Source organism: Nothoprocta perdicaria, unplaced genomic scaffold (assembly GCF_003342845.1).
Source record: "Nothoprocta perdicaria isolate Ctin4 unplaced genomic scaffold, notPer1 scaffold_10, whole genome shotgun sequence".
Taxonomy (NCBI): Eukaryota; Metazoa; Chordata; class Aves; order Tinamiformes; family Tinamidae; genus Nothoprocta; species Nothoprocta perdicaria.
The window spans coordinates 144,304-156,565 of record NW_020454094.1 but is presented as its reverse complement, the minus strand read 5'-3'; the positions used below and the strand labels follow the sequence as shown (position 1 = coordinate 156,565).

The 12,262-nt window shown below is 48.7% G+C and overlaps 1 protein-coding gene across 6 annotated transcripts in view; it reads right to left on the bottom strand.

The window, feature by feature from the left end:
- Positions 1 to 1,743: 1,743 nt before the first annotated feature.
- The window catches only part of TCF4 (transcription factor 4), a 147,323-nt gene continuing 136,804 nt past the window's right edge, over positions 1,744 to 12,262 (bottom strand). For 4 of the 6 annotated variants that reach the window (XM_026039196.1, XM_026039201.1, XM_026039225.1 and 1 more), the window contains 5 exons: positions 7,038 to 7,173; positions 5,681 to 5,843; positions 3,532 to 3,761; positions 2,746 to 2,887; positions 1,744 to 2,123 (listed from right to left, as the gene is read on the bottom strand). In XM_026039196.1, coding sequence (XP_025894981.1) covers positions 2,751 to 2,887; positions 3,532 to 3,761; positions 5,681 to 5,843; positions 7,038 to 7,173 — 666 coding nt within the window. In that variant the 3' untranslated portion in view covers positions 1,744 to 2,123; positions 2,746 to 2,750. The remainder of the gene's footprint in view (positions 2,124 to 2,745; positions 2,888 to 3,531; positions 3,762 to 5,680; positions 5,844 to 7,037; positions 7,174 to 12,262) is intronic. The other 2 variants (XM_026039208.1, XM_026039216.1) reach the window with 1 other exon arrangement.

Sequence of the window (12,262 nt, the reverse complement as noted above, 5' to 3'; positions counted from 1 at the left end):
CCGATACAATGTATTAAAACACATAATAACAAGAGTCTACATGTAAAAATATAACTTTTACATACACAATTCCAAAATAATGATACGTTTGCCATTTGTTGCATAAAATTTACAAATGTATTTTTTTTTTCTTCATTACTCTATAACTGGCAAAACAGGAGAACAGATGGAACATTTAGACCGTCTTTGATGGATTTATGGCATTTATTCAGTGTTGATAGGTGGGAAATCTACTCGAACAGGGAGATTTCGTTTAAAATACATGCCAGGTTGGTGTGGCCGCAAAAAATAGAAACGGGAATGGGAGACAAAAGGATGCCGACAAATACTGAACTAGGAGCACGACCGGTTATCTGCACTGCACACCAAAGTCGAGCGGGATCGGGGTTCACTATGGAAGTTGGTTCAGTTGTGCCCAGACTTCAAAGCTAGCGATGGGATGAGCTGCGGAGCCACCGCGGGAGCTTGGCGGCTACAAACGCCGCTCGGACTGGCCGGAGAAACCCTCGACCACTGCCCCCCTCCTCGCCAAAGTGCAACTTAATGCTTTAGGACTCATAAGGCTTGTTGTAATGCTGCAGGATGGCCGCAATCGGCTTTTTTTTTTTTTTTTTAATCTTTTTTTTCTTTTTTACAAAGAAAGGAGGAGGCAGCGAGTGGTCTACACTTAAATAATCCACTAAAAAAAARAAAGAAAAAAAAAAAAAAAAAAGAGTCGCTCGGATCTGTCCTCATCACACTACTTGCAATTTTCCCGCTTGGTGCTTTTCTCCCCCCAAACCCGCTGTCCCCCCCCGCCCGCCCGCCCGCCCCCCGTGTCCCCCCGCAAATGAGCACGTATCCAGCACCCTGCGGCGGGGCGCCGCGCACAGCCGCGTGGATGCGGGCCGGTGTGTTCCCGGTGAGATAAACATTGGAAGGCACAGTGGTAATTGTAGCATTCTAACCTTGTACCTCGGAAAAAAACCCCGGCAAAGGGGCGGCGGGAGCGGCGGCCCCCGGCCCGGCACGCTTCCCTCGCCAAGCCCGGGAACGGCGCCCCTGCTATCTACAACATGACGTGACTAGTATTATTATTATTATTATTTTTACATTTTTTCCTCTTTTTTTTTGTTCTCTTTTTTTTTTTTGTTCTCTTTTTTTTCCCTTTTTTTTTTTTAAATTTTTTTTTTTAAGTCCTGTGTCTCCCCCGAAAGAACAACTCGCTACTGATTTCGTGAATGAGAAGCAACGTCAGGGTCGGCGCTTGGGCCTGCACTGCCCCTCCGGAGACAGAGTTGGCACTACAGGTCGCGATAACAAAAAAACAGGGGAGAGGGACGGAAATAAGACAAAAAAATCCTTATTTACAGTAAAATCTTCTTCTTTAAAAAAGTTAATCAGTACTATTTTTTTACAGGAGCAAAAAAGTCTGAAACAAATGAACAAAAGCTTACCATATTCACTAAATTTTTAATATATATTTATATATATATTTATATATATATATTTGTCATAGGTCTATAAGATCCATCTGTTCCTCCTACCCTAAGGAATGGCTAATGTCATCGCTTCAGTTTTCATTAGGACGTTTGCTGGTTTTGTAAATATCTGGGCAGCAAAGCTTCCCTTTAATATCCAGTAAGTATAAACACTAGCTGTCTAGCACACCAACAAAAACGCTCATTTTTTTTCTTCAGAAGTACACTTTTTCATTATTGCAAGTTTACAATTTTAAATTAAATATTTTTTTCAGACTTACAAATTAATTATATTTTTTTTTCCAAAAGAAGTTTAGGCACAAATGCATTGTCCCACAGTGTGGAGAAGATTGCCATTCAGTCTCTAGGCTGTGCATCTACAGCTCGGAACATACTGCTTTAGACATTCTGAATGATATGTTAAAGAGAGTCGTCCCTCAAGTTGCACTTTTTGTGTTTGTTTTTTTGTTGCTTTTTGTGTTTTTTTCTCGTTTTTAATAATCGGGAATGCTGAAATCTCTTGCGTCTGTGATTCTTAACTACTCAGACTTGTCTTATATTACAAAAAAAGGGGTTAAGGAGAAGTGTTTATGTGGGTTTAAGATAATACAGCTGTTAAGGAAGTGGTCTCTTGTTTAAATGAAGAAATGTGGCAACTTGGACCTGTGGAAGAAGTAAAAAAAAAGTGAAATCAGTCAAGGATAGTTGAACACGCACAAATACAGCCTCTTAAATGAGGGATTTGAACATGGCCTTGGACATGAAGCGTGCTTGCACGATGGCTTGGCAATTGTTTGGATAGAGGTGGGTCTGTTCCCCCTACTTGGCTCATGCTTGGTCCCAGCCCTGGCTCTGAGGAACCGTGACGAGGAGGAGGAGGAAAGGAAAGAGAAGAGAGGAGGAGGAGGGAAAAGCAGAGAAGGAGGAGAGGAATGGAAGGAGAAGAAAGGGGAGAAGGAGGAGAAGGAGGAGAAAGAGAAGAAGAGGAGGAGAAGAACGAGGAGGAGTAGAAGGAGGAGGAGAAGAGAAGAAGGAAAAGTAGGAGGAGAAAGAGAAGGAGGAGAAGGAGGAGAAGGAAAAGTAGAAGGAGAAGAAGAGAAGGAAAAGTAGGAGAAAGAGAAGAAGAATGAGAAAGAGTAGGAGGAGGAGGAGAAGAAGAGGGAGAATAAGAAGAGAAAAAGGAGGAGGAGGAGGAGGGTCCTACGCAGTAGCTCTGCCCCAGCTCACTGTCCTGCACCGAGTGCTGGGGAGCTGCTAGTACCGGCACTGCAGGAAATCCACTTGCCTTTTTTACATCTGTCCCATGTGATTGGATGCATCTCCCATGCCAGGGTGGGGACCCGCCAGGGAAAGCGGAGGAGGATCTGAGGATACTTTCTCTTCTTCCCTTCTTTTCAGACATGCGGCTTTAGGGTTCAGGTTTCTTTCTGTTGAATCAGAGCAAAAGGCAATCTCAAACATTCGCATTTTTTACCCCAAACCAACCCGCTCATTGCATGCACACTTAAAACAGTGGATGCACCGGTTACGTGTCGCAGTCTCCTGCAGGTATTTAAGGGGCTGGAATTGGTCCCACTTGGCCTGGTGACGTTTGGAGTGGCACCGAGTGCACCTTGGCCCACCAGCTCTGCAAACACCTTCGTGTTTGTGCTTTGCAAACCACGGTGGCCTGGCCAGGTCTGAGGCACGTCGGGCTCTTCACCCTCTGCACCCCAGCAGAGCTGCACCAGGACGAGGGAGCAGCGTTTTCAGACCCTGCTCAGCCCCGTGCAGAGCTCCAAGGCTGCTTGCACACCAAGGAGCAGCCTGGACACCATGCTAGCACCGCGCCTGTCCCTCCCTGGCCCTATGGAGCAGCTCTATGGGAAGGGCTGGAAAACCTCCTCTCCAATAGCCAGGAGACCTCATCTCCCTCAGGTGCCCTCACCCTTCCCAATGGGGAAGCCAAGGCTTGTCTCCATCCTTGGCTTTTGAGGCCCCTATCCAGGCGTTCTCAGGTTCCCAGGCAAGTGTGTTTTGCACGATGGAAAGCAAACCCGGAGGGGCTCAAGGCCCCGGCTGTCACACTGACCTCTGACTTGCTGCTCTAAGCTGAGGATGACGGCCACAGCCTGGTGCAAGATCAGGAGCTTGGTCTGGGGCTTGTCGCTCTTCAGGTGGAGCTGCACCATGCGGCCCAGCTCCTTGAAAGCCTCGTTGATGTCGCGCACGCGCAGGCGCTCGCGGGCGTTGTTGGCCATCCTCCTCTCCTTCTCCCGCTCGGCCTTCTGCTCGGGCGTCAGGTCTTCGTCGTCGTTATTGCTGAAGGGGCACAAGGGGACAGCATTTTCCAATGGGGTGGGAAAACAAGCGCTGCAAAGGGTTTTAATAGACTTCACCCCAAAAGTGCACAGGACAGTGTCCACGTAGAACTGAGGCAAAGAGCATCCCCAGCACCTCGAATATTCAACAAGCTTCTGCATCAAACAGAAAAATTGTGGCCAGGAGACCTATAGCTGAAATCCTGTAGCTATTATAGATGGTCTTCTGGATAAGGGAAGCCTCCTAAGACTGCCCTAGCAAGGTCAAAATGGCAATACTAAAATATGAAGGACCTACAGGGCACAGGACAGGCCTGTCATGTCACTGTCACACCAGCTCCGGAGCAAACATCTCCCAGGCTTGGACTCGGTGAAGGAACCCACCGACATCGCACACGGGGCAGTGCAATGGCCATGGGCAAGTGGCCACTGAAGGACTTCAGGGCTGTACAGAGCCCTGCCATTGACTTCTGCATTTTATCTGCAGCAGAATCACTTTCCATACGTCCAAAGTCATGATTTTAAACTGAAAACATATTAACTAGTGAGTCACTGGCACTATATAATTTGAATTGGTTATGCAAGTACTGTAATAAATTTTCAGCAGCCCTAACAAAATCGACACAAGCATACAGCTAAATATAAATATAAATATAAAGGAGTAACCTTTTAAAGCTGCAAACATGTTAAAAGAAAAAATGTTAGCCTACAAAAGCTTCAAAGCACATATAAATATGCATAAGTGGCACCATGTTTGTTAAATTAACTGGCCCTACGATCTGCTTACATCAGCACAAAGGCGCTTTCTTCTCACCGTATCATGCACGGACATGAAAGCCTCCCTCGTACATGGGGTTACTGCGAGACACTTTGGGAGGGATGATCTCGAGAGTCACGTATCTGCCTTCAGCCATAAGGGACGTGGCTGTAATTAATGGGGGTGCCAACCCGGGAGGTCTCATGGCTCAGCCCTTCCTCTGGGGAAAAGCTCTGCATGGCACAACCAGTGTGGTTCTTATCTTGTACCTATTCTTATATAGAGAACAATATAGATATATATCGTTTTTATATAGAGAATGATATATTCCACCACTTTATATAGGTGGAAGGAGAAAGGGCGGAATTTCCATTTGTTTGTTAAAAACAAAGCAGTATTGGGCCAGCTTATCAGTATTCTCAGCATCTGTGTGATGGAGGTAGTTTGGGAGGATGAAGTGAGGATGAACCTGAGCCTTCCTCAGGTCCTTAGGTGAAATCTGGGTAATAGAATTTTGCTCAGGGCCATCAAGGACAGGAGTCCCTGCATGACAAAACCCAACTTCACTAATACTTTCCAAGCACTTATGAAAAATATGCAGAGCAAAATTTGTTCCCCTGGCAGATATATTCAAGCATTTCACCACCATTCCCACTGCCATTGCTAGGACATGGACCAAAGGGAAGGTCCATCTYCTTCCAGCAGATGCAAAGGGGCCAACTGTGACTGATCCCAGGAAACCCAGGGGTTTGTGGAAACCGAGGAGTGGCTGTAATGGGTTCATTGCAAAGGCAAAAGCAAAGGGTTTGTTATTTCAGGTGTGGATGTGGCCAACCCTCGGGCACGGTTCGAAAGGCAGGAACACACTCTGGGCACAGGCAAAGAGCAACAACCGCCCGGCACATTTCTTTTAGTGCAATGCAATTTCTTTTGTAGATTGAGGAGAACTTGCTCAGTGTCCGAATTGGTGAATTGTCCGAATTTGAGGAGCTCCTGGAGTACAGGGATCCGAAACACGCTCGGTACTGCCAGGTCAGCGTTATGCTCCACTTTCACGTGGTTTCACCTGCCGGGAAGAAACTTCGGAGTTTCTTCCTGCTCTGTTCACTTCATCGAAATCCAGTAAAGGAATTAAATGAAGCGACACTATTATATACTGTTACCTAGATCTTGACCTAGTAATTGATTTGATATCCTTCTTGTCATCCTCTAGTTTCTTGTCCTCAGAAGACTTTGTGTCCTGGAGGTTCTCGTCTCCCTCGTCGTCGGACTTGATTTCGGAGCTGCCGGACGAGACGCTCTGCCCTTGCAGGCCGGCGGGCATGCCTGGAGCAAAGGGGCAGAGACACGGTGAGGGGCACGAGGTGGTGCCCTTGGCTCCACGGCCTCACAYAGGGACGTGGGGAGGACGTGGGCAGCTCTCGCCAGCAGCGTTTGAGAGCTGAGGGCCTCCCTGTGACCTTCTGGAAGAGATCTTTCCTCAGGTCAAGGGAGGTGATTCTGCCCCTCTACTCAGCTCTGGTGAGGCCGCACCTGGAGTACTGTGTTCAGTTCTGGGCACCCCAGTATAGGAGGGACGTGGAGCTTCTGGAGAGGGTCCAGAGAAGGGCAACCAGGATGATTAAGGGAATGGAACATCTCCCGTACGAAGAGAGGCTGAGTGAGCCGGGCCTGTTTTCTCTGGAGAAGAGRCGGCTCAGAGGGGATATGATTAATATGTATAAGTTCAGGAAGGGAGAATGCAGGGAGGAAGGGGACAGGCTGTTCTCACTGGTGGCCAGCGAYAGGACGAGGGGTAATGGCCACAAGCTGAAGCACAAGAAGTTCCGTCTCCAGGTGAGGAGCAACTTCTTTACTGTKAGGGTGACAGAGCAGTGGAACAGGCTGCCCAGGGAGGTTGTGGAGTCTCCTTCTCTGGAGGTCTTCAAAACCYGCCTGGATGCCACCCTGTGCCACATGCTGTAGGTGTGCCTGCTKGAGCAGGAAGGTKGGACTAGATGATCTSTAGAGGTCCCTTCCAACCTTGAACACTCTGTGATTCTGTGAGATGCTGGCTCCAGGGAGCAGCTAAGCTGCGCCGAGGACCGTCCTCATTCACCCACGTGTCACCAGCAAGGAGCCCGCGTGGACGTGGGCCTTGTCCCCGGCTCTGTCTGCGTGTGAGGGTTTGGGGAGGGAGGGCGGCCCTGAGCGTGTGCAGCGAAACGTCATTGTGGCAGGTGAGAGGGGTCTTGGGGGCTGCCAAAGGGGTCATGGCCATAAAATAAAATAAAATAAAATTGTAAAATAATAAGATAAAATAAAAAAAATAAAATAAATTAGTGAAATAATAAAATAATACATAAAATAAAATAAAATAAAATAAAATAAAATAAAATAAAATAAAATAAAATAAAATAAAATAAAATAAAATAAAATAATAAAATAAAATAAAATATAAAAATGAAATGAAATGAAATGAAACGAAATGAAACGAAATGAAATGAAGCGAAGCAAAGTGAAGCGAAGCGCAGCACTCACCCCGGTAGGGATCCTGCGGCGGGTTGAGCTCGGGCGAGGTGGCCGACTGCACGGGCAGCTGGGGCACGGGCACCTGGTTGGGCACGAGCGAGTGGCTGCCGCGCAGGCTGACGCCGTCCTCGCGGTGCGCGCCCACCTGCGGAGAGAGGCGCGAGGCCGCGGTGAGGGGCGCCGGGAGGAGCRAGGCCGCGGTGAAGGGCACCGGGAGGCCGCAGTGAGGGGCTCTGGGAGGTCGTGATGAGGGGTGCCGGGAGGCGCGAGGCCGAGGTGAGGGGCACTGGGAGGCATAAGGCTGTGGTGAGGGGCTCCAGGAGGTGCGAAGCCACGGTCAGGGGCTCCGCGAGGCCGCAGCGAGGGGTGCTGGGAGGCCGCGGCGAGGGGCTCGGGGAGGCCGCGGCGAGGGGCCCTCAGGGCCGTGGTGAGGGGCTCCAGCGGGCACGAGGCCGTGGTGGGGGGCTCGGGGAGGCGGCAGTGAGGGGCTGCGGGCTCGGGCGGGCGCCGCTCCGCGCTAGAGGGCGCAGGCAGCCCGCGCCGCCGCCGCCGCGCGCAGGTAGGGACGTCACCGGCGTCTCCCGGGCTCCGCGCCCATCTGCCTTCCATCGCGTCCGCCGGCGGAGCTGACAATTATCGTCATGCCCATATGCTTTAATCGCGGGCCTCTCCGTTCCCCCACCGCTCTCGGAAATCCGGCAGGAATTTCAATTTGGCATCCGGCTCCTGTCTCCCCCTCGCCCGGATCGCTGGCGAAGCCCCTGACAGCGGCTGCCGCTGCCATCCGCCTCGCCGCAGCCCCCTCCAAATTAGCACCCGCCGAGGGTAAGACACCAAGAAGAGCCAAACCGCCAGAAATGGCACCAAGATTTGCAATAAAAATGCCCAGAATGGGCAAAATGGGAGGCGCGAGCTGCCGGTAGCATCTACAGCATCTCCATGCATGGAGTCCCATGCTCGTTCTGCGCCGTCTTGCACGCACAGCTCCCCCAAAAAGTCTCCTAAGCTCTTGTGCACATAGAGAAGATTGAGGAATGTTCCTCATCAGACTTGCAAGATAATGTACTTTAATTGTTAGCAGCAAGCCGAGACCACAGGAAGAGAGATAAAAGGGAATCCTGCCAAGGGGAACTTGAGAAAATCTTCTACTACTAGACGAAATGCAAATAACCAAAAGCAAGTGTAAAGTCGGAGAGACAAAAACTCTCTTCTTGCTGAGACACTTTAATTTTAAAAATATGGCATGCTAAGAAAAGACTGGAGCTGACATTATTTGGTTGCAAGGAAGAATAGCTGCTAGGAGATATGTTTAGAGCTCTGCAGCTCTGCTTTCTTAAATTACAAAGTGATAAAGAGAATGTAATGAAAATCATGATGACATTGTCCTGGGAGGAAGTGCCATTTAGCACTCCTACAAAAGGAGAAAAACACTCGTGGAGACGGCCCTGGGCAACTTGATCCCACCCTGAGGTTGGGTCTGGCTTCAAAGCTGCCCTGCTTGGAGCAGGAGGTTCATCCAGGGGACCTCCCAAAGCCAATCTCAGTTTTAGTGCGACACTATGAAAGTATTGTGCAAAAACCATCAACTTTGGAGGCRGAGGAAGCCAAACCAACATGTGATCTCACTTGGGGCCGGGCTACAACCACCCATCCTCAGGGAGRACCCACGAGGGGCTCCTTGCAGCACGGCGTGGAAGGACAGACGGACACCCTGGAAGGTGAAGGAGGCGGGAAGAGCCTCTCTCATCCCCCGCCTTCGGGAGCTGCAGGGGACCCTTCTCAATGGGCCACCCTATGGGGACGTGAGAGTTATCTGGTCCCAGCTCCCGTCTCGCCCCTTTCATCCCATCCAGGAGCAGCCACTGAACACCAGCGATTTTCCAGACTTTTTAAAGTAAAATGTTGAACCCACATGCCAAAAAAAAAAAAAAAGGCACGATACTACGGACATGAAATTTTAATTACAGTTGAAAAATCAGCCCCAATAATAAAAGCCTTCCTCACACTTCTCTTCCTGTAGTTTCTCTAGAGATCTGGGAGATAACCCAGGATAAAAGCTCCCAGTCTGTATTTTCTCTTTTACAATCGACAACTGTTTGCTCAGATTTGTGACTATCTTTTGCTCCCCCTGCAAAACAGAAACCCTGAGAGCTCATTTCAGTCAGCAAATGTGTCCTGCAGTCACCCCTACCCTATGGAAAGAGAAGCTCCTGCTGCCGGATTTACTTCAAGCAAGCCAATTTCTCCCTCTCGGTGAGTGGGAGGGAGGTTTCTACTCGGATATGATCCCACTTTGGGCAGGGGGGACTTGCTTCGTCCCTAGCCCTTGGCATCCTGCAGCAGAGAGGGATTCGCTCCCGGTCGCGGATCCCTTCCAGACCCCCTACAAAACCCACACCGGGCAACTGGCGCTCCACAGCTCGCTCCTCTGGATAATTTATTCCTGCAATGACAGGCATTTGCAAGCAGCAAGATCACACCATCATGAACTTTTATCCTTAATATATTTTCTGAGGTACAGAAATCAACCACCCGTTACTCAGGAGCAAGCTTGGCTGAAAAAGCCCATGTGAGAACCAGGAGGGAGACAAGGAGCCGGACAAGGCGCTACCACCGGGTCCTGTCTTCTCAAGAAGAAGGAAACCTGCTTATTCCAAGCACTCATGCCAGCAGCCTGCAATGTTACGGCAGCAAGGGAAGAATTGCAAAACTGCAGCAAACCCACCCGCGAGCAGCACCTCAACCTCCTGGTGCTCACGTGCATGCTCACCAGCAGCACTGCAGGGCCCGGGGGCCAGGAGAGGACAAGGGGCCATCGTGCTCCTCACCGAGGCAGCAGGATGCAAAAATGCTGCATTTCCCTCCTCCCTCGCCTTGTTTTCTCTGTTGGATAAACAACAGCTTCGCCCAGAGGTAGAGCCCAGATAGGAATCGTTCTCCCCAGCCCAGGAGTGCAGATCTATAAATAATACTTATCTCGGAGAATCAAACTCCCTTTGAAGTTCTATTAATATTTGATTTATTTCCATCTCTTCAAACAGCCCCCTACTGCAACGCTCAGCAGGTCGGCGGGGAAAAACAACAACAGCAAACAAGCCCCGAGCCCACCTTGGAGGCAGAGATGGGCTGGGAGGTCGCGGGGCACATCCCCGTCCTCACCTCCTCTTGAGACCATCGTCCCGCACACCATGTATGCGTGCACATGTGCACRTTCATATATAACGTGCAGATAATTCAGCCCAAGGGAAAAGCAAGGAGAAGCTCTAATCTTGGGTGATTCTGACTATTAAAGGCTAAAAAACCCTCAAAAAATCAGTCTATGGGACTCTAGCGTAGGTTGCTCCATAGGCGTCTATGTACTAGCTTGGTAGGCAGCACAAAAACTTGGCCAGGGTTTGTATTTATGTTCATATTAGTATTTTATGGCATTTTAAAACCCCAGAGAGCTGGCAGAAGGTTAGGCTTTTCCTAACTTTGCACTGTAATCTCTATCTATGCAGTATATGCGGTGGCTTTTCCCGTTATGCTAATGCACACGCCCTGCAGACTACCTGCACGGTCTACAGATTCATCAGGAATGGGAGCCTATTTGAAAAAGCACTTTAAAATTAATTCGCAAGCACTCATCTATTCCTACGACAGATGTATATACCTGTAATCAATACAGATGCACAAAAGATGCCACGATTTTCAGCAATACTTTGCCCAAAGTGAAGAATAGCTGCTTTTTGCCAGGTAACACAGGGTCTGGGGAGACCCCCTTTCCATGGGGATGTGTGAAGGTCCCCAGTGTTTCTCCACTGCCAGTGCAGCAGATTTATACTGGCAAACAATGCTGATGCCAGGCAAACTTGACTATTTCTACTCAAAAATAAATAAAAATAAAATAAAGGCACACTTTAGTTCTTGTTAAAGAGCTAAGAAGTGAAAGGTTCTTTCTTTTCTTTCTTTTTTTTCTTTTAAAAACTAGCCGTTTGGTTGTCTTTTAAGAAGCTTATTTCATCCTCGTCGAAACGCAGAGCATTTGCTTTGGCAGTTATTCAGTTTTTATTAATATTATCTGCAGGGGTAAACGCCTCCAGCCACCCAAGCCACCCGTCAGCTATTTCAAATGCAAAGCACAGGGAAGTTGTGRCTTCTGGGAGTGGATGATGGGGGCCAGACCTGCAACAGACTCATTTTACCTCCTTCATATAGAAAAATTAAAGCACTTTTCTGCAAGGGGGCTGCTTCCCCAGGTGCYCCTTGTACAGGGCTAATCACCACTTGAGGAACAAAGCACTTCTTTCAAACGCCCTTCTCCAAAAGGAAGCTATATTGGGGAGCAGAAGCCACGTATGGGGCAGGAGGACAGGTGAGCACATGTAGATGAGGAAGATCCTGGCTTTTTCGGCAAAAAATGGAGAGAAAAGCTGAGTTCATGCCCCGTGATGAGACACAGAGCCGTGCTGGTGCGTCTGGACTGTGCTCTCCCCATGCAACATCAATTATACTCGACAGCCCCAGCTGGAGCCTTAAATCATCATTCCCTTCTCTTCCATGGCAATGAGGAGGGGATCTCTTCTCCCCCGGAGCAAGAAAGCCCCTGCTTGACCCAAAAGTGCAGTGGTAGGAACGGTCACACAAGTGAGTGCTTCCTCATTGCTGGAAACCCCAAAGCTCCCGCTGAAGGCTCCCTGGATGGCCACTGCCAGCACGGCTAGCAAGGGGTTCTTCCTCCCCTGCCAACACAACGAGCAAAGGCACAACTTTTAAAACCGGTGACCTCGTGTTATCCAATTAGATAAATAAAAACACGAGGCAGCAGAGTTGTAAGGTGATGCATGTTAACATGTGTCCAATATTGTCAGAATTTATAAGTCTGACAGAAAGCAGATTTGCGCAAAGCCYTTATAAACCTCCACGGCGATATTAAAAAGGGAACAGCGCGGGGCACTCTGGAACAAATGGTCTCTCACTGTATGTGTGTATTATCCATCCAAATTATTCACTCTTATTTAACTGCACTGAAGTCTTTCATSTCCATGCTATACAATAATAGTTTCCATATGACCAGTGGCTTAGCTATAAATAAGATCAAAAGCAAAAGAAAGGATTTAATAATAATAAAAAAAGACATTAAGAGTGGCATTAAATCAGGAAAAAAATCAAGGTTCTTTTTTTTCCTTCTACAGAAAAAAAAAAAAAAAAAAAAAGCAGGAGCACTAAGCAGCTCTGCAAATATCTTCAGGAAT